Source organism: Synchiropus splendidus, chromosome 18 (genome assembly GCF_027744825.2).
Source record: "Synchiropus splendidus isolate RoL2022-P1 chromosome 18, RoL_Sspl_1.0, whole genome shotgun sequence".
Classification (NCBI taxonomy): domain Eukaryota; kingdom Metazoa; phylum Chordata; class Actinopteri; order Syngnathiformes; family Callionymidae; genus Synchiropus; species Synchiropus splendidus.
Window position 1 is genome coordinate 2143975 of NC_071351.1, and position 22124 is coordinate 2166098.

General features: G+C 46.3%; 1 protein-coding gene and 1 long non-coding RNA gene across 4 annotated transcripts; one reads left to right on the forward strand and one right to left on the reverse strand.

Annotated features, from left to right (window-relative positions):
- Nucleotides 1-1925: 1925 nt before the first annotated feature.
- On the forward strand, nt 1926-21419 carry pacsin1a (protein kinase C and casein kinase substrate in neurons 1a). 3 transcript variants are annotated; one of them, XM_053849210.1, is made up of 11 exons: nt 1926-2259; nt 5944-6014; nt 14485-14614; nt 17456-17612; nt 17679-17914; nt 17998-18153; nt 18241-18416; nt 18530-18650; nt 18711-18817; nt 18888-19084; nt 19284-21419. In XM_053849210.1, the coding sequence occupies exons 3-11, from the start codon at nt 14555-14557 to the stop codon at nt 19391-19393; spliced, it is 1320 nt and encodes a 439-aa protein (XP_053705185.1). In that variant the 5' UTR covers nt 1926-2259; nt 5944-6014; nt 14485-14554; the 3' UTR covers nt 19394-21419. The 3 variants fall into 3 exon arrangements, with proteins under 3 accessions (XP_053705185.1, XP_053705186.1, XP_053705184.1); XM_053849211.1 differs by lacking the exon at nt 5944-6014; XM_053849209.1 differs by lacking the exons at nt 1926-2259; nt 5944-6014 and adding an exon at nt 10785-10955 and having other exon boundaries at nt 19284-21418.
- On the reverse strand, nt 8875-10686 carry LOC128749524 (uncharacterized). Its single transcript, XR_008412938.1, has 3 exons — nt 10586-10686; nt 10245-10343; nt 8875-10132 (listed from the first exon to the last, which is right to left on the reverse strand). It is a non-coding gene; the product is annotated as an uncharacterized LOC128749524 (long non-coding RNA).
- Nucleotides 21420-22124: the final 705 nt, after the last annotated feature.

Sequence of the window (22124 nt, forward strand, 5' to 3'; positions counted from 1 at the left end):
AGCGTTTTTGCTGTCAACAACAAAGCCGATCGATTTGCTTTGGACCTTTAATCTCCCTGACTGAAGTTAGCAGGGCACCAAATGCTTCATCTTAAACCTGTGTCATCGAATGGAAGGAAATTAATTTGGATTCGTTGTCAAATATGAAGCATACGACTGTAAAATGTATGAAACCTGTTAGTTTGCTTTGTATTTATATGGCCCCCATGAGCTCATATATATATATATATATATATATATATATATATATATATATATATATATATATATATATATATATATATATATACAATATTGTATATATATATATATATATATATATATATATATATATATATATATATATATGCCCTTTGTCACTGGTTCTGTTCAGAATTTCATCTCTGCTATTTGCAGATGTTGTTCTGCTGCCCTCATCGGACCGAGACCTTCAGCATGTGCTGGGGCGATTTGCAGCCGATAGTGAAGCGGCCGGGATGAGGATCAGCACCTCCAAGTCTGAGGCCATGGTTCTCGACCAGAATAAGGTGCTTTGCTCTCTTCGGGTCGGTGGAGAGTTCTAGCCCCAAGTGGTTCTGGATTTACCGATCGATCTACGTTCCCCCCCTCACCTATGGTCACCAGCTTTGGGTCATGACCGAAAGGATGAGATCGCGGATACAAGCGGCTGAGATGAGTTTCCTCCGCAGGGTGGCTGGGCGCACCCTTAGAGATAGGGTGAGGAGTTCGGTCATCCGGGAGGAGCTCTGGGTGGAGCCGCTGCTCCTCCACATCCAGAGGAACCAGCTGAGGTGGCTCGGGCATCTGATCCGGATGCCCCCTGGACGCCTCCCTGGGGAGGTGTTCCGGGCATGTCCTACCGGGAGGAGACCCCGGGGAAGACCCAGGACTCGCTGGAGAGATGATGTCTCCGGTCTGGCCTGGGAACGCCTCGGGATCCCCCGGGAAGAGCTGGAGGAGGTTTGTGCGGATCGGGAAGTTTGGGCTTCCTTGCTCCGAATGCTGCCTCCGTGACCCGAAGAATTTTATATATATATATATATATATATATATATATATAAAGGCCCCCCAATATCGATAATGCATGTTAGGAATCTTTAACTGGAGTGTAAATAAAATCATACATAATGAGTGCATGTCTATTGAAAGTCAAAGAAGCACTTTTGTTTTCATCCTCTACACTGCAGTTGATTTTACAAGAAGTCATGTCTCAAATCAAAAATCAGCCTGCAGTCATATCATATTTCCAGAGAGCTATTGTTGCACCAATCCATAGTGGCAGCCGTCACTTGGTGTCGTGTGTCATGGCCTGTCTGTACATATAGAACCGAAGAGGCCTGTGCTGTGAAAAAAGTGCTTCAAGAACATTTGCGTTTTCTCAGAATCCGGCAAATAAGTAAGAAGAAAAATCGCTGCCTAAAGCCAGATAAACAGAAACATTCCGTGAAATCCCCGCTGGTGCTGGTGACCTGCTGTGCAGTGTCAGTCGGGTGTTTACTATATAACGGTGGCAATATTTTTGCCCTGATAAATGCATTTGTAAGAGCGTCTTGAAATGAGTAGGAATTGTGTTTGGCACGTGCTGCAGATATTCAACCCTCACTTCAATAGCATTGTGTTTCATGTAAAGCAAAGCTTCCCGCCTGGAGTCCCAGTCCAGTGACGGCACACACCGCCTCAGTCAACACTAGGTTCTGCTCGTGCTGGAGAGGGAAGCCTTGTTTCGGTGGCAGAAGCAGAAGCTCCACACCATGACGGTGCTGTGGCACAGATGAGCGCACATTTCCTCGGAAACAGCCGCCCCCTGCAGTCGGGTGGGCGTGATTGACAGGCGGACGAGCACCGCCCCTCCTCCCGATCAGCCCTCTGATTGGTTCAGAAGGTGGAAGTCACGCTCGGGGCTCTCCTCGTTAGTAAACCCGCCACGATCGTTGCGTGATCTCTCACGCGCGCATTGACCGTTGCCTCGGTGGACTGTAAATGTGAAGCGGCCGTTGTCGCGCTGGTGTCATGTGAGCGCCCTCTCCATCCTCCTCCTCATCTTCTCGCTGCAGGCTGAGCGGAGTCGGAGGCTGGACGCATCATCCCCCTCCTGCGCGGTGGAGCTCCCCCTCGCTGTGCGCGTCGTCATTCGGTGGACGCTGAGGCGTGCGGAGAGCGCAGGGTCACCTTCTGTCACCGCGAAGGGGAAGCGCTGAACCATCCGGAGCAGAGGCCGGAGCTGCTGCTGCTGCTGCTGCTGCTGCGGGCGCGTCTCTGGTGAGTGCTGGGTCCGGGGACGAGCGCGGGATGGAAAAACAGCCCTGCGTTTCTGTGCGGTCATGCCTCGTCTTGTACCGTCCTCTGCTGCCGCGCCGAACTCGCGCTTCATCTCAGCCCTGCTGAATTATGCATGCGTCATTTTATGCGCTCTGTTGTTTTTATGCGACAAAATGGTGACTTGCGTGGCTGTTTAGCTCCATCACTGCGGGAATATCAAACCTGGGCTGCATTTCTCGCCCTCTTCCACGTCGTAGCTGAACGACACAGCGCCCACACGGACGCGAAATGCATTGATCTGGCGGAGGTTTTTCTCCGTGCGATTGACGGAGCGTCACGGGCGAGGAAACATGTTCCGTTCCTGGGAGTGTTGTGGTCCCGATGTGACGCTTTCTCCATGAAATGGACGCGGATTTCAATGAGAACTCGCGCCTGTTGTGTTATGTAATTGGTTGTCCCAGCACAGCGAGGAGCCGTCTCCATCGTCATTGTTTTTCTCCTGACAGTCCAACGGCAGCACAGAGGAGGAGCATCTCTCTCTCCTCACACGGATTACCTGCATGTGTTCGCAAAATCGTTCGTTAAATCCACCCCTCTCATCTCTCTGTCTGTCTGTCTGTCTATCTATCTATGATGTTGTTTACATCTTTCTTTCATGATCAGACATTATAGAATGTAAACACCAGTTACAGAGGAGCAACGAGGCCTCCATCTATATCCTTCTCAGCATCAAATGTCATTTCTTCTGTCTGTTCATCGCCAGAGGGCTTAAACATACTTTTAAAATGACCAGCTTTTCACTTATCACGCAGCTTTGATAGTGGTAGTGATAGTCATAGCAGCACGATATGAACTGAGGGTTTCCCCATGTGTTTATTTTATTATTATTTGTTCATTTATTGATGTCTTTTAGCTTATGGTTTCAGATTTTATGGACATCACTAAAGCTACCTATAGTGACCCTTCGACAAACTCGCCAACGCGAGAATGGTTTTCCATTCTGTGAAAACAAACAGTGCTTTTGGTCCCTTCCTTAGTTTGCTTTCGACTCCTACGAGCATTATGCCTGAGCAAACCTGTTTGTTTATGACAATGACGGCGCTATTTGCTGAGGTAAACAACCACGGTGCCATTGGCGCGCGCGGCAGTGGAGCTGACCGTGGTCCTGAACTGTCCAAGGTGCCCCGAGGAGAGGCAGAGCCCGCCCGCCTGGAGATGATGACGCTGTCATGGGGGTAGATCCAATTGCAGAGCGGGAAGAGGGATGAAGCAGTGCTGCTACTTTATTAAAGATCGTCTATCAGGGCACTTTAGCCCTGTTGCTCCTGGCCATTCAATTCAAGTGCTGAAGATAACTGGGGTGAATGCAAAGATTTTTTTTTTTTTTCAGGATGATTTATTGTCTCCTTCTGGGTGTTTTAAGATGCATTAGAACCAATGACCCGAGCTTACAGTTTAGCCCATAGTCAGTCAGTTATAGTCCGATCATTGTTCTGTTTCTAAAAGAAATAGTCTTGAAATAATGACACTATCAGTTCTGCTCTTAAAAGCATTTATTAACGTCTTGGTTTGGACTGGTCCAGTCGGTTTGTCTTCCGTGTTACATCACTTGTGAATATCCAATCCATTACCCACCCTTGTCAGCAGCACTCGGTGTGGTGTGTCGTACTGTTGTGATATGTTGTCCGTTGCCAGCTCATCGGTTTGAGAGAATCGCGGCGCCTCCTCATGTGGCTGACCTTTCTGTTGTGATTTCGTCTTTGCTCAGTGCGATCCTGAGATGTTTCTCAGAGAAGGGACAACGTGTGAAATAATGGCGCCGCCCAATGTGCCTCGGTGCCTCGGCTGATGAAAAGGGTTACAGGCTGCCGCTCCCCTGGTGAAATGGGCGATAACGCTGTCTGACAAGGTGTGAGAGAGGAGGCGATAGCAGAGCGGTGCAGGGAGCACCAGGGACGAATTTACTACTGCTGGAAAATGATGAGACTGGTAATTATTGAAGGAGCCCCGTGGCCCTTCACATCACAGGGATCTCTCTTTGGTTGGCTGTAATTGACGACACTGTTGGCTAATGGAAAATGGATTGTGTGTCCGTCTGTGGAGACACAAGGCAAGAATCGACTATTAATGTGGTGACATTTAATGGGCTCATGTTGAAGGCGCTCTGGTGACTGCTGTGAACACTAGAGGGTGTCATGCCTCCAGGGAGGGTTGGAAAAATGGCCTCATACTCTTGGCTATTTATGCGCTTGTTACACAGCGTTGAAGTGAATGGTGGAGTAGCGTTTGGACTCTTCTGATTCTTCAAACTGTCGTCCTTCCTGGAGCCAATAAGCAGAAGCCATGTTAATGGATATATGTGAAGAAGTGCATTGCCACGCTGCATGGAAAACCCGAGGCAAATGGCTTGGCAGTGCATCTGGCTGACGCCCCCTGAGAGCACTGTAGTCTGCCTCCTCCATTACACACCTTCTTGTTTGCCCTCATCTGGCTTCCTCACATGTTTGCTGCGTTTCAAATCTTTACTCATCTCTCTATAATGTCAACACCAGAGAGGTGAATGTCCAGAAATGGAATCAGCGGGGAAATAATCTGTTGGCTTTTTCTCTGGTCAAGAAATGCTCAGAGCATCATTCCAATTTAACATCAGGCCTTTTCTTGTGACTCTCTCAGTGTATTTTAGTTTCTAAATAAACAAGCTCCTGAGATGAACGGAGCGGCGGCCGTTATCATCTCAGCGGTGTTGATTTAGTCTGGTTAACTGCGAGTCTTGGCTTCTTTTGTTCTCATGAACGGTCTTCTTCTGTGTGGAGTGGGTGAGCGGCGCGTATTGTGTGGGCCGCGTCCAGCCAGAACGTGTTGCTCACAGGAACGAGCCAGCGCCGTTAATATTCCTGTTTTTCAGGTTTTTAACCTTGTTGTCATGTCCAGATGAAGTGAAACCTGCAAGAGCGCCGCACTAGATGTGTTGACTTTGAGTTAACGTTTCAGCGTCATTTCAGTATAAGCAGTTTGAAATGAATCTGCTGCAATGTGCCTGTCGGTGTTTCTTTCGCCCACTTGAGAACACACAGTGAAGTCAGGGTTGGTGTGTGTTTAATAATGGATTGAGCAGCTGAAACAGTTTCAGAATGCCAGGGGTGTTTGCTCAATTATATCGACTTCACTTTCATTTCTCTTTGACTGTGTGGAACGTAACTATATTAATAACAGTCCATAAAAAGAAGCGCTTCAGCGCTGTTCTCACACCCCTTCACTGCAACAAAGATGTTGGCAAATGCTTCGCGGGAGTTGGAAAGTTAAGTAACCTGAAGTGTGCTCTAGTACTGGCGCTGACTTGTCCAAAATATCACTGTCGTTTCGGAACAATATGTTCAGTTTTTAGCACAGTAAAACAGTATGTCATTTGCTGCGATCTGCATTCAGGATGTTTTTCGGTGAGTAGGCAGCTTGAGGTGAGACTCTACCCGAAGGCTACTGAAGTTTTTGAGGTTTTAGACATATGATAAGAGCAATGAAACGAAGCAAAGTGAAGGTTTACAGCGAGCCTCTTCATAAAGACTGAACGGCGACACATTCAGCCGACTCATGTTTGGGTGTGGATGTGTGACCTTGCGCCTGGACACGTCACTGTTACATGGAGGTGCGACCGTTGAAAGTTACAGCGATGACTTGTGGTTGCAGGTGATCTCCCGCTGGGGACCGACGGTTCTCCCTGAGGTTTATGGAAACCTGACCTCCCGTTGCTGGAGAAGGTAAGTCCTTGCTCATCTTTCTTGTTGCTAAAAATCCTGTTTCAGAGGAGCATGTTGAAATACGTGCTGTGATCCACGGCTGTTGATAGTGTCTCTTGGTAATCGCAGGGTCACTTTGGGTTGTCCGTTCACAATATTGAAGATATCAATGTCAAATACTTTTCACGTGATGATGATCCAACATGCCTTGTTGTCGTCATGTGTTTTGTCACTGTGTTGTGGTGCCCTCTCTGGCAGTGTATCGTGGCTATGATTGATTTCCTTGAGTCTCATCTGAGGCTGCAGCTCACTCCACCATGGAGGTGAGACAGTGCTGTCAACATGCTCAAGAGATGGCCCACTTCTTCTTGGGGTCTCCCTCGGCTGCTTCCTTTGACATCTGACCCCGTTTTCTATTGTCGTTCTGGTCTTTGTCAGAGCTCAACTACTCAAATAAAACACACCAAATTATTCAAAGCTAAAAAGGCTAAAAAGATGGCTCCCGTGCTCCAAATCCAGTGGTGAAGTATAGCTTGTTGACCCGTGACAGACTCGTCACCTGACCTGTTCTCACTCAACCCCTGGCAGCTGGGCGCTGTCCATGATATCATACTCAGATTGAGTTGAGATTCTCATCAGGCTTAGTGGTTTATTTCACCAGGTTGATCACTCCATATCTCCACTCATCCATGTCCCTGCTGTCCCCGGCGTCAGCATCAGCTTGGCACACCTCAGGACTTCAATTCCAACTGGCCGCAGAAGTTGTCCAGACTTTCAAAAGAGTCACAGCAGGATGACTCCCTTCTTCTGAGAGATATAAGGTGATGACTGTCTTCATCTTTGTCTCATATTCCCCTTAGACGGAAGCAGAAACATAATATAGGAATAAAGCTCTGATCCTCAGTATAGAAAAGTGCAATGTCCTCTGACTAAACACACCCTTTCAGATGGTTTCATTCAGTGTATTATGATAGGTGGTAGCGGTGTAATTCCACTGTGATCCAAAGGTTACTGTGAGCCATCGTTCTTGGAGATCATTTGCTGTGAAATACAACGATTGTTTCATGGCAGAATGGAAGACGATTCTTGTAGTTATTGCCTTGTGAATCTGAGTCAGTTGAGTGGTTCCTACATAAAAAAAACGCTCCAGATCCAGACTTGAGTTTGAGTGTTTTTATGTTTCTCTCCTGACTCATAATATTGGCCCTATAATCCATCAATCCTGGCTCAAACCTGGGTGAAGTGGGAGGCTTTGCTTCTCTTGAGATTGCTGGTCAGGATGGTGAATCTGCTCCAGCTTTTCAAATGCTCTCCTGCGTGCCAGACTCCCATCTCTGCCACTTACCACGCTCCACACGGCGCATGAAGCGGCCTGGTCGCTGGTGTTACCCAAAGAGCTTTCAGACAGCTCTCTGCAGCCACCGCACCACGTCCATCCATCTTACTCCACTCTCCATCTCCGGCCGTGTCTCCATCGCCCTCTCCTCCCCCTTCGCCCCAGCTTGTCACTGTGCTGTCACCGGGAGGATGGTGGCGAAAGGCTTGGCAGTTGCATAACCGCTGCAGCCGCACAGGGGACGCTGCCTTAAATCACTACTCAGCAGCTAGTGTTTTTGTTTATGCTCAACAGACAAGGGTGGGCACCGACTCAGACGCCATGTCACACACTGTCTGAGCTGAGCAGGGGTTTGATAGTGACACGTGTGGGACAGTCCAGTGCAGCGGGATGAAAGCAGGACCTTGCAACAGGCAACAATCTGAGGGTCATCATTGAAAATATAGCACTTATCACTGCAGTTATGTATAGACTCTGTGCATGCAAGATTCCACTCGGTTATGAGTCATTATGTTTCATAGGCATGATGCAGGGCAGAAAACAAAACCACTGATTATTTTATCGCATATTTATAGCTGTTTTTTCATATATAATTTGAAGCCATAATGGCCCCTCCTGATGTTGCTAAGTATGCCACCTATCAGAATAAAATAAAATAAAATAATTATCAGACCCCTGTCATATTATGGGTAACTTGCTGTTCATTCTACTGTACTGTACACTGACTCTAAAAATGGGCCAAAAACAGTTTTTTACCGTCATGTATGCATGAAGAAATAAGGCTCAGTGCAGTCTGAATCCCTTGTTCATGGCCTTTCTTTCACTTATTCAACCCTTGATTCTGAAACAGCAAGCAGTGGCAACAGTAGCCATCGATTTAAATTGCGACCAGAACAACTGAGGCAGACACGCCAAATCTATCTTCCAAGAATGACAACCATGCAGCCAAACCTAGTGTTCAACACTCATTGGATTTTGGCCCCCAGTGTGATTGGTTTGACACTCGCGAGAGGGGATCGGACTCGCTGTGTGGCAGAGAAATTCCATGTGCAAAATGTGCAGGTGAAAGTTACACCTTGTGCTCGAGCTGTTTACAGTAGCCGTTGAGCATGTTCCGAGCTGCAGAGAAAAACAATGACCATTTCATGTTGGTGACTCAGGTTGCTGGTCTAACAGAGGAGGAAACTCCTGCGACTGTGAGGCAGGGCTTTGTTTCCCCTGAATCCACTCCTGCTCAGATGGCTGAGTCATCCTGCGCACCCTTGCTGCTGCCTTTTTTTCTTTTCTAACATGACCTGACTATCTCCTTGTTTGCACTCAGTCTCTTTCATGCATATCAATTACAGCACCTTGAGTCTCTTCTACTCTTTTGTTAAGAACATGAGAAGAACCGCATTGTGTCGTGATAATGACAATTCAGCAGCGTGTTCACGTCAAGGTTTGTTGGTTTCATCTGTCTTTTATTTTCAACCTGAAGTTTTTATGATGTTATTTTATTCTGTTTTTTCAAGTTTGAAGCATATATTTTTTAGGGGTGTGATTCAATTAAAAAAAAAATCTACTTAATGAGAGAATTTGTGATGAATTAATCTCAATTAACCGCAGTTTAATGGTATCAGAATATTTGCCACAAGAAGCTACATTTGTCAATGTGAATGAATGTGGTATATTAGTGAATCAAATGATGGAGCCATACATACATTTAAACAACAAAATATTGTTTATTTTGCATCAGTGGCTATATTCAAGTTTTGATATCATCTTATTTCAACTAACGCTCTTTTAATGTCTTGAAAATGTTTGAATAAGAATTTCAATGTTATAAGAATGCCAAGTCCATTCAGAGTGGTGGAAACCCTGGACATTGTGTCGTGAAAAACCTCCCTGAACCAAAGCAAACAGATGCTTTTGTTTGCTTTGGTTCAGGAATGACTCCTCCATGTTTGTTGTTGTTGTTCTCATCCCAGCTGCCACGTGTCTGGTGCATCAGTGGGATCAGTGGAGCAGGAACTCCTGCACTAGCAAATGTTCCCTGTTGTCTGGAGAGCACACTGTTCCATTAAATTCATTTTTTGGTTGTCATTAATGAATCATAATTATGTTGTAATTAACTAGTTAAAGCCCCACCACTGATATTTTTGTTTAAAAAAAAGCAGGTGTTTCCTCCACCTGGCTTCACAGTGATGACCAGGGAGGTTGTTTTCTTCCACTGAGTGTGCTGACACGTCACTTTTGATCTGACTCTCCACTGCTCCTCTGAACACACTGCTTCACTTCGGTTCCTTCTCCAGAGAGAGTTCCTCTCTTCCCCTCTTGGTGTCGCCCTGTCGCCCCACACTTCCCTGGGATGGGCAGTTGTCACCCGCTCACAGAGCTGTCCTTCTTGTTCTCGTCCAAAGCGCTGGTCACATGGCCGGCTTAATGACGCTCTGAGCTACGGCGTGTCTGCAGTCTGCACCGGGCAGCTCCGTCTCCTGGCAACATCCTGCGAGATGAATCACGCACGCCTCGCTTGACGTGCTCTGCTGGCCAGCACCATCCCGCACCATCATCTCGCTGAGTTCACCTTGTGATGTCCTGATCAAAAGTCTGCCTGCTCTCCATGAAAGACCTCCCTGGGTCTTCCTCCCGGGGCGTCCTCAGTGGGGAGCTGTGCGTGGCATGCTGAGCCCATCAAACAAGCCTGGGTGAAACCTGAGTCGTGTGAATACAAGTCATCATCATCTGAGCCCAGGAAGTGTGAGGAGCAACCTGCCAAGCTTCTCTTTTGTTCTGCTGCTCACAGTCAGCTGAGGTTGATCACCTAGAGGAGTAAACTTAGTTCAGCTGGATGAAATCTTCTTACTCTAACAAGCTTACGCGTTTGTTGCGCTTCCCATTGAGTGCTTTGAGCAGTTTGTCGACACTCAACCCACCTTCTCCAACCCTAGTGTTTGAATCCAGAAGCTGGGAAGGGGTTTTTGGAGCGCAGTTCTGAACCTTCTCCTCATCTTCTTCTCATGTGGTAAAGCAAGCTAATGGACAAAAATATACAGCTCATATAGTGATCATTTATTTGAGTCTTTCACCCAAGTATTTATTCCAATATTCCCTGATGGATTAGAGACAACAGGCTGGAGATTATCTTCCATCTGCTCCTGGGTCTCTGCCGTGGTTTCAACAGCTCAAACCAAACGACAAGCTCAGCACGAGCCAAACTGGAGAAATATTACTGAAGTTTTCTGATATTTACTGTGGTTTAATCAGGATTACTGACCTGTTTCCACTGGAATCCATTGTTTCTAACAAGCCATCGATACTCTAAAGATCCCGATGGTCATTGTTGTTTTGCCATGGCGATATCTGAAACCATTTCCCACTGAAGGCCCCACAGTCAGTGCCCAACTTTTGTCCTATCAGCTGCACTGAGATCTTCCTCCTCCCCCTTCCTCTCCTAAAGCCATTCAAGTGGCACAGTGCGGGATTATCCCTCAGCTTCTGAGACACGCTCCCACGAATAGTCCTCCACCAGTTCACTTTGGCTGCGGAGGTCAGAAATATTTGCAGGATTACAACTTTGAAGGACCTACTGTGAAGGAGCGCTCACACTTGGAGTTATTTTTGTTGTAATGATGGAGGCAGTTCATGTAAGTAATTCAAACTCTCCAGGAATTTGTTTGAAGATGAAATGGAACATGATCTGCAGCTTTTTAAACTTTTTTTTCATGTAAATATTTCAAACGTTCTGAAGGAAACCCGTGGCTTCCGAGCTGTTGACTCGACAGGAGCTACTTTGTGTCCGCGTTTCTGCTTGAAACTGTGTCACTCCCATATATGCAGAGCCTCTGACTGTCGTGGTGACTTGCGGATCCGGGTACCACCCATGATAAGATCAAGTCTGCCCCAGTGTTTTCTGTGGAAACATAACCTGGGTTTTGTTTCTTTGATAAGACGTGGGATCTGCAGCTTAACTGGCTTTGGGTGCTGTCGCCGTGGCGGCGGATGATAATTGGACGGCTCTTTTGAGGGACACATGACGGCGCCAATGGTTTGTCTGGTTGCAGAGATTAAGTTGTGCTGCTTAGATATCCAGCTCCACCGGGCTTTCAGTTATCTCTCAGCGTAATACTTCCCTGTGTTGATGCTTGTGCTTATTAATGTGTTGAATCATCACGTGCTCCCTTTATGGTGCCATGTCACGTTTGCTCGTGACTTCTCGAAACATGGAAGCACTTTTACATTCATCTGCACGCTGTCGCTCTGCCTCTGCAGCAAAACAACTCAAAAACGCATGAACAAATGTGTGTTGTGCATGCAAGCTCCGCGACAATACCTCCACCTGCTGTCTGATGCAGCTCATTGCGATCAATGATACTTCAAATGCTGTTCAATTACATATATACTGGGCAACAATTTTGGATATAAAAAAAAACCGCAATGAATCTGATCGTGAAGTTATCGCTATAAGAGAGAGTTTCTTGTCTTATCTGAAAAACATATTTTCCCCACTGCAACAAGCCACCTGAAGCCCATCATTCCCTCAGTCTACCTTCTCAAGTCGGAAAGTTCAGAGTCAAAAAAAAAAACAAATCTTAATGGAGACCAAGTTTGCCTCAGCTCGCTGTGTTTCCCATGTTCCAGCGTCTGATCCTGACCTACGCTCAGTATTCATGAGGACGTCTCCAGCTTGTTTGTGTGTGCCTCAGCCACGACCGCCGCATGAGTGGCGTCTCTGTTGACAGAGTGACTGAGCAAGTTTTCATCCTTAAACGGTCGCGCCGGGTGTGATGACGTTTGAATGATGTCGGTCCTTCGCCGACGCTGCTGATGCAGCCTTGTCTTCCCTGCATCTCTCACCGGGCCCGTGATTTAATTTGGGGAACTGGAGAGGCCTGTTTTTTGAAGGAGCACATTGAAAGTCATTTCCATGAGTCACTCCGGGGTTGAAGGATGCTGCGGGAAATCATTTCCACCTGAGCGCAGAATTCAAGATGAGGGATGAACCGGCTGAATATGTTCTGTGGAGCGGTGAGGGGGGTGTGCCCAGCTTTTAATCTGAGATGCCCGTCGAGCAGGGATGGGCGATAACTGATCATAAACTATACACCGCCTGACACAATCTTCACGATGACAATTCTGCATCTCACCATAAATTCGATAAACACGCGGCTCACTTGCTGCATTGGACCTGGATACATGAACATGATGAGACGGTGACGGCGACACACTCTCCAGCTCTCTGGCATTTGACAGATTGTGACAGTTGTGGAGAGTGTGGTGGACTTTGGTTCACCATGGTAGTTTGAACCTATGACCATGACACTGTTCGACTCTGAGTCTCTGGATCCCTGTTTCTTTGATGAGATGGAGTGGTCCTCATAGGTTCTCTGAGGCGCTCGTCTGCCTTGGTTCACATCAACACATGCAGCTCTCCCGCTGCCAAGGTGACAACACTTGGATACTGGCGGCGGCGTCCTCTTCCGCGTCCCCATTAGGCTTCACTGATGCAGGACACACTCTCACAGGCAGCGCTAATGCTGCGAGCCGCCATCAGTTAGGGACCATCAACAAATTCTAAAGCCTCAAAGTATGAGTGACATCTTCAATAAGGCCATGGAAAACAAGCATTTTAGGAGAGAGAATTGCATCATGAGTTTCACCATAAAACAGTTTCAAGAGAGACTGTAGTGTCCAACACATGGAGGAGAAGGAACATGGATTTATCATTATTGCTGAAATGACAACATTTATCGCGATAACCTTTTTTTGTCCATGTCGTCCATCCCTACCGTCTCGTCATCCTCCATGTTCTTGTCACGAGGTCCGGCGCACCGGGCTCGTGCTCAGCTGTGCATGGAGGCGACCACAGTGGTGAAGAAAGCGTCGTTCCTCTTCGCACTTCGATGAAGAGCTCACTGTCAGGATCCAATACGGCGTCCAGGAGTCTCCTCTGTTTTAACCTTGCTGGAAAGACATCGATCGGCTGTCAAGCCAATAGATATTTATCACTGCAAACGCTGGACGGAATCCAGCGGTCGGCGTAATGACAAGTGTTGGTGAAGTAATCGGTGATTAAAACACATCATTGATGGATATGCAGGGTATATTGTACGTCTCATCTGTGCAGTTGTGCGTATGCAGAACAGCTACTTCATGGGATGTAACATCAACTGCACTATTGCTCTGCTGCTTGTGTGTGTGTGGGGGGGGTTGTGCTTGGTTTGCAAGCGCTTGTGTGGGCGCACAGGTTTCCCTGCTAAACATTTGTGTGGAGCTCGAAAGAATACTGTCCAGGATGAAGTGGAGTGAATCCCGGATCCATGTTTTTTGAGCTTGGACTTGCAATTTGACCTGATTTTTCTACAGTGTGATGGTGTCAAACTCAACTCATCAAAGAACATTTCCGGATAGTGGTGATCAAAGTACCAAAAATGAAACATGGATGCAGATGGAAGGGCATTTGGTAGAAGTAAAAAAGTGAAGCAAAAGTTAGTTTGAGCGGTTGTAGAAGAGGATGAATGATGTATTTTGACACTTTACAGATACTTTATCTTGAAGTTAGCTTTTTTCTTGCCGATATTTCATGCAGCCAGCAACTTCGACTCTGTATCATGTTTTGATCGACTGAGTTTGACGGATCACTCTTCCTCATATTGTGCTCAGAGCCTCTTGTCTGGACTGTTGAGGAGACTAGCCAACAAACAGCGGTGCGTACATCTTAAAGCTATCAACAAACATCTCCAAAATGAGCTCAAACTCACAGCCTACACTCAAAGAAGCCTCGAGAATTATGAACCCGTGGTACCTGTATATTGATTCCAAGAAACCTTTGGTTGAGATGGTCATTTCCGGTGTGTTTCCGTCCGAGTTTCATGCAGGTGTCGTCTTTCTCTCATGGGCCTCATAGAAGAAGGTTGAGGGTCGGCGCTGCGTAATGGCAGGAGGCTTTTCTAGGACGCTCCGATGTGAGCCAGCCATACTCCCTCCTTGGGGCATATCACTGCATGAGTGGCACAGAAGGCTATTTATAACTCATTATTACAAGCGTCTCAAATAGAGGCCGTCCTCGCAGGAAGGTTTTCTCTTATATCCTCTCGTACTCTTTGGCCTTGTTACAGTTACAGCGTCGCTGACGGGAACTTCTGCGGTTAAGTGTGTGTTTTCTGTCTCTTTCAGTGCACAAGGAACCGCGCGCCGCCGCTGAGGATAGGTTTCGTCTTTGGAGTGTTCTGCCACATCCAGGAAAATGTCTGGCTCCTACGATGAATGTGCAGGTGGTGACGACACCATGGACAGCTTCTGGGAGGTAGGACACTACAGTCATTTCTCTCACAGATATTCTTGACCTAAGATTAAAAACATTGGAAAGCACTCTTGATCTGTGGTTGTACTCGTGAACTATCTGCATATTACACTGACGTTGCCATGTTTGGCATCTTAACATGAGCCGCTGTTCATGTCATTGACATGACAAACTTCATAAGACGCCCAAACCTGACTCCTCACAATGCGGAGACGCAGCAGTTCTACTCCGAGTCTCTCCCGAGTGACGGAACTCCTCACCTTATCCCTAAGGGAGGCGCCTGCCAACTCATTTCAGCCGCTTGTATCCAGTAGCCGCTTTTGTTTTTTTCACTTAAAGGAGGAACTTCGCTTTATTGAGATGAACTTATTAGTCTGACTCACACCTAAGCATAAAGTCATTAAACTATAGAAAATGATTTAATGATCTTTCCACTTTAGGTTCATTCCCAACTATTCCATTTTATTTCCAAAGGTGTTCCATGCCAAAATGGCATGGCAAAAACGATCTTCATTGAAAGAATAAGAGCTATAAAACCATGTGAATAATGAAGAAGTCACATGAATTTTTCATGCTTTTTATTCCTCCATTCATATTTTATGCTTTTGCATTAGCCTGATTGATCTGTGGTGGAGAGAAAGGGGGAGAGCACATCTTGGTCTTACACCAGGGCTTCAAAAGTTTGTTTACTAGTTTGATGCAGCAAGTGGAGGCTGCTGTATTCAACAGCTTATCTGCCACATTCACTTTTATTAAAGCTGAACTGTGATTTTAGATGGTGTGAGGCATAAACTGCACAACAAGTATGGTTGAATTGACTTAAGAAAAAGTCATTATTTCACACAAGAAGTGACGAATTGCACTATGTATTCACGCAGTTAAAATAGAGTGAATAATGATGTTCAACAGTGATGTTAATTCCATTATCGCAGCTATAAAAGAGCATGTTAAACACGGGAAAATCATTCAAACATATACGTATCCATCTCCATTAAATGATTACGTGTATTTTTGGTATTTTTGTATGAGATAACATAGGATTGCAAGCCCAAGCGCTCCATGAAGGACTGTGAGGACACTCCTCACGTGTGTGTGTGTGAGCGAGCGAGAGCACTGCACTTAATCCATTAAATTAGCTCTAATGAATTCCCTCCGCACAGGGTTTTCTTTGTGTCAAGGTTCTGGGTCACAGCGACACAAACAACGAGTCTCTGTCAGCAGCTCCTCTGAGGCAGCTTTCACTCGCAGCACCTGCCGCTGCCGGCCAGATTCAGGAGGATTCGCTCAGAAGAATGTTTGAGGCGCGCGGAGCAAACAGCTGACAACCTCACACACCTGTTACCGTGGCTCCCACGTGCACGTGCGTCCGCGGGCCAATCAGATGGCAGCTCCTCTCCTCTGCATCACTGATGCTGCGTGAGGCCCCATGTACACACACGCTCGGTGGCTTGGGTGTATTTCTGTCTGAGCCTCGTCGTCGATCCCTTAAAATCTGTCGGCCTGCATTACACCACTCAAGAGGATTAAAGCAGTTGTACTCACACGTACCCTCGCGCACGTAAACACACACACACACACACACGCGCTGGTATTGCATAACTCCACATGCGAAGGCACGAGCCTCCCCCATCGCTGCCCTCCCCCCCTCCATCATGCAGCATGAGCTCACGCCCCCTCGCAGGCTTGAGGCAGGCGGAGCCTGATCTAAGGGCGTCTTGCTGTATGGTGGCTGGAGATGAATGTTAATGAAGAAGAGTTGGGCCAAAAGCACCTCAGTCGTGAGGTCCACGTTTAAAAAGGACACTGCTGATATGCACATGCTGTGATAAACACATTCAATTTCATCACAATTCCGAGTCATTTGGAGCCACCTTTGTTACGTGATCATGACCTTATGAGTCCACTGTTAATGCTCTACTGTGCTCTCCTGCTTTTATATCTTTTTAATCTTCTGCACAAAACACACACTTATATATTTATCATGGTGGCTGCAGTACCACGTCTTCAGTTTCAGGTACACTCCAGGCCAAAATTTGGACCCACATTGACTGACATAGATTCTCACTGAAGGCATCAAAGCTGTGAATCAACACATATGGAATTATGGAGTGAAGAAAGTAGGTGGTCAGCTGAAACATTTTCCAAGAGGTGACACCATCATGAAGCTCATGAAGAAGGGTTTGTCGCGCAGTCAACACAGCAACCCTGAGTCATCATCTAAAATGTGAAACATATTTAGTGTTACAGAACATGATTCTTTACTGCATAATTCCATATATCCTGCTTCATGTATTGATGTCTCCAGTATGGATCTACGATGTAGAAAAATGTGTCCAGACTTTTGAGCTGTACTGGTGATTTTAAAAATCATAATAATTTTTAAAAGACTGGATTTGATATTTTCTTCAGGTAAACAGACTCCATTTCTGGTGGATGGAGAGAGCAGTTAGGAGAAGTATCACCAAAACTCAGATGTGCTGGATCATACAAAGGAGCACATGATGAGTTTTGGATATAATAACCTGACGTTGCCTTAAAAAAAGGATTTTTTTGAAGAGACTCAGATTGTCAATCGAGCATATTCAGTTCCATGCGTGCATTTGTGGAAACCTCAATTTTTATCCTCAGTTTCCTTATTTTCAGATGATTTGTGCTGCATTTTTATGTCTTTCACAGCTTCATTGTGTGTCCCAATGTCCAAAAAATAGCAATATAATAAAATTAAAATTAATAAAAAATAAATAATATAATTGTCAAACGGATTAGTTCATTTCATAAATCCTACTCATTTAAAAATTAAAATTAAGATGAAAATGAAAATGTTGTGCATGACTCTCCTCTCAGGTGGGGCATTACAAACGGGCTGTCAAGAGATTCGATGACGGCCACCGACTATGCAACGATCTCATGGGCTGCCTGCAGGAGCGCGCCAAGATAGAAAAAGCTTACGGCGACCAGCTGACCGCCTGGTCCAAGAGATGGAGACAGCTCATCGAGAAAGGTAAGTGAGCCATCTCTGGGCCTGTGTGGTGGCTCTGTGGTCCTTCACGTTTCTTGGCTGCCTCAGGCCCGCAGTACGGCTCGGTGGAGAGAGCCTGGCTGGCTGTGATGACCGAAGCCGAGAAGGTGAGCGAGCTGCACCAGGACGTGAAGAACAACCTGATGAACGAAGATGTGGAGAAGGTGAAGAACTGGCAGAAGGAAGCGTACCACAAGCAGATGATCGGAGGCTTCAAGGAGGCCAAGGAGGCAGAGGAAGGATTCAAGAAGGCTCAGAAACCCTGGGCCAAGAAACTCAAGGAGGCGAGCAGAGAAACACATTGTGTAGTAGAAGTTCAGATGGCTTGAAAGGATGTCATTGAGTGTGTGTGTCATTGCGTGCACAGATGGAGACGGCGAAGAAAGTGTACCACATGGCCTGCAAGGAGGAGAAGCTTGCAGCAACCAGAGAGGCCAACGGCAAAACTGAGGCGTCTGTCACGCCGGACCAGCAGAAGAAGCTGCACGAGAAAGTGGACAAGTGCAAACAAGACGTGCAGAAGGTGAGCTGGCGCTGTTGCTTTGCACTAGAAATGAATGGCTCCACAGTTCACGGCCCCTGGAAACCGAACCTGCTGACTCCTTCATAGGCGAAAGAGAAGTACGAGAAGTCTCTGGAGGAGCTGAGCAAGTGCACTCCTCAGTACATGGAGTCCATGGAGCAGGTGTTCGACCAGTGTCAGCAGCATGAGGTCAAGAGGTTGACCTTCCTCAAGGAGGCTCTGCTGGACATCAAACGCCATCTTAACCTCACTGAGAACCAAAGGTATGGGTTCTGAACACTCGCTTTTTCACCATTTGCTGTCATTCTTTTCTGCAAAGAATCCATATAAATGAAAGTATGCATCCTCATGATTCTCTATGACCGGCTCTCCTCAGCTACGCCACAATTTATAGAGAACTTGAGCGTACGATCTTGGGAGCCAACACGCAAGAGGACCTGAAGTGGTTCAGTAACAACCACGGCCCCGGGATGCACATGAACTGGCCCGCGTTCGAGGTACGCCCTCCCCATACGGCTCCCTTTCCTTCTCATCTCATCCCCTGCTGTTTTGACCAGGAATACAACCCAGAAGCAGCCGCCGCTCCTCCAAAGAAGAAGAAACCAGATGGAGCCCCACCCACTCCCAGCACCGACCACGTGGCGCCACCTGGTGACCGCAGCAGGTAAGGCTGACGTTACATTTGATGCTTCATTATCGCCGGAAAATCCTTCAAACCCGCTCTTCTCCACCAGCGTGAGCAGCTATGAGAAGAACCAAGCCTACTCCACCGAGTGGTCCGACGACGAGCAGCCCGCTGCCTACTCTGGAAATGAAAATGGCGGAAATGGAAACTCATTTGAGGACGACTCCAGCACCGGGAGAGGGGTCCGTGTGCGAGCTCTCTATGACTATGAAGGCCAGGAGCAGGATGAGCTCACGTTTAAAGCTGGTAAATGACGGATCCACTCTTTGTCTTTTTCAACAGCTTGGAGGCTGAAGAACACGCAGGTGGTCAAACATCAACATGACTCTTCGAGTCAATAACAGTGATTAAAAAAAGATTGGCACATTGAAAACTAATAGCAGAGCCTTCTGCCATGAAGGTTACAACAACGTCACAACAAGACTGACCGCGCTTTCTCTCCCAGGTGATGAGCTGACGAAGACGGAGGACGAAGATGAGCAAGGTTGGTGTAGAGGACGTTTGGACAACGGCCGTGAGGGACTGTACCCGGCCAATTACGTCGAGCCAATCTAGTCATGTGACGGGACTCTCAAACGCCATTGGAGGCAGCTCGAACTGTCCCATCCAATCGCGCCGCACATAGCCAGGGACTCATGAGCAACACGTCTTTTGATGCGCCAAGCAGGCTTGCCTCCATTCAAACTTAGTAAAAGACAGTCTAGCAGTATTATCCATACTTTATCCAGCAGTTGAGGTGGGTGGACTAACCGATTTAAAAAGGGTCAGCAATTATTCAAGCGTAATGCACACACAAGTATAACACCAAGCCAGTGCAGGGGCACATTGTGTCTGTGTGTAGCTGTATTTAACGTCCGATGCGGCTTGTACTGTGAAAATGGGGAAGTAATATAACCCGTGATACCCATTCGACAAAGACAAGCTTCTCTAACCTGCATTGTGTATATACAGTGTGATGCCATTTGTGTAGCATTTTTAATGCGTGTGTGTGGTCAGTTCTTACGTCAGGAATGCTGTATAGTGTTAAAAGTACCACAGGCAGTACCTTTCTTCTGTGATTCGGTCCGACCTCCTATCCGGTGTGTGCAGTACTATATGTGTTTCACTATATCTAAACTTGCATAGCAGCATGTGCTATGCAGTGCCACTTGCATTCCCTGAACCCTGCAGGCCAGTCAGAGGCCCTGATGCAACACTGTCCTCTCTCAGCATCACATGGCTCCGCTCATGCATGTGCTGGTGTTCTCCTGAGACCAAGCTTGGGACGACAGGTTCCTTTTGGTTTGGCGTTTTGTTTTCCATTCTGGTTTCATTTGAACCCTCTTCAAGTGAAGTGGGGTCTTCACCTTGCTGTGTGAGTGGGAGGATTTGGGACGACGTGAGGCAGCACTTGTCTTACAGGGGCCATCGCAGGCACAATAATACATAACTGTGCAACAGACCGTTGAGTGCAGCTCAACGGGACTTGAATGTACTCTGGGCTTGGAAGGTCAATCATCATGCGCTGTCTCACGAAACCCACCAGAAAAATGGCCTGTTCCTTTGTTGCACCAAAGACCCAATCCCATCATCACGTTTTCTTACAAGGAATCCGCTTCATATCTGCCACCTCCTGGTCCACCCAAACTCTTGTCAACCGTTTAAGCCCAGTGTGAAAGATACAGTGTGACCGGTGGCTGCTTTAGTATCGTAAACAAACAGCATTTGATCAAAAGCCAGATTTAGCTATCTCACTGAAGGGGTACTCCGTTTTAATGAAACTTTCACCGGATCAACAAAGCTTTATGTCAGCAACACAAGTTGAGAGGGAACACGCATCACCAGCTCACTAGTTTTGTATTAGGAGAGGAGAAAAAATAGTGTCCAGCATAGCAAAAAAAGATTTCAATTTCAAACTGTCCTGCACACACAAGCACACAAGACACACAGACAATATTGGAGGCAAACATCATCGAGTGTGTATGAGTTGTGAGTTAAGTGTCAAAGAAAAAAAAAAAAGCAAGTGAAAAAGAAAAAATGTAGTGTCATACATCTAAATGTGTCTCATTAAAACAAAGAAAACGATAGGATACATATCTTACGAATTTCACTGCAGAGCAAATATCAGTGTATTATAAAAGCGTGACCTGCGCTGTCAGATTTGTATATGATGATGTAATTTAAAGATTATATTCTATTGTAACTGTACAACTGTGTTGAAAATGAGACCTAACCATGTTGAGGCAGTCGAGCAGTGTACATGTAAATGCTTTTTTTTTATGTTGATGATCTCTTCCTTATGCACACGGGGGGCAGCAGCTGATGTTGTGGAACCCTATATTAGTGGTCTAGAAGATGTATGTTCATAGTCAGTGATGTACCTTTATCTCCTAACTGGTGTAGTGCCTGTTCATCTTGGTGTATCAAGAACTTCATTTAAATATGCATAAAGATGATAATGATCACAGATAATAATAATGATAGTGATGAAAAACCGAATCAAATTTGTTGTGGTGGTGTCAATATTACGATATTGGTTTGAAAGGGAAACAAGTTTGCTGAGAAAAAAAAGGTGTCTGTGTGTGTTTTTTCCCCTCCTCCCACAATATTAGCCTTTCATCTTGCCACTAAAGAATTAGTATCAGGTGGTTATTTGATGTACAAAGTTGTATTTTCTGGTGAATTCTTCAAAACAAATGATCACAGAAGCTTCACCGTCGTTTGTTTAGGGCTATATACAAAAGAATGTTTGACTAAGAACAAGCGTGAGAAGATTGCTTGCAGGTATACATTACCATCTAGACACTGCACTTACAAATGTGTACGTTCGGTTCGGTGTCATGAATACTACTCGTCAAAACTGCGTAAATTCTTCCAAGTCAGATTCGGAGTCAGGTTTTGAAAATTGAATGGAGATTGTCCAACGAGAGCCACCGTAGTGACATCACCGTCCGATGCCCGCGTGCGTTTTAAAAGCCGAATCAGGTCGAATTCGGACAGGCGAGTTCTGACTTGTTGCGAATGTAAGTGCCCCTTGTTGCTTTTAAATCCTTGATGTATGGTGTGTGTTGTGAATTGCAGAGCTCCCCATTGCCTCGTCGAACAGAATGTCTTTATTTCTATGAGCTCACGAAAATACAAATCAGATATCGAGACTCCTGCGCCCCCTAGTGGTGCGTGTTCAACGGCGTCATCATTGCCTTTTGCTAATTTCACCCATTTATTTATTGAAAAAATAAATCTAAAACAGCGGATAACGCTAGAGACTTTGTGCTGTTGAGTGTTTACCTTTTACTTTAAAGTAAGA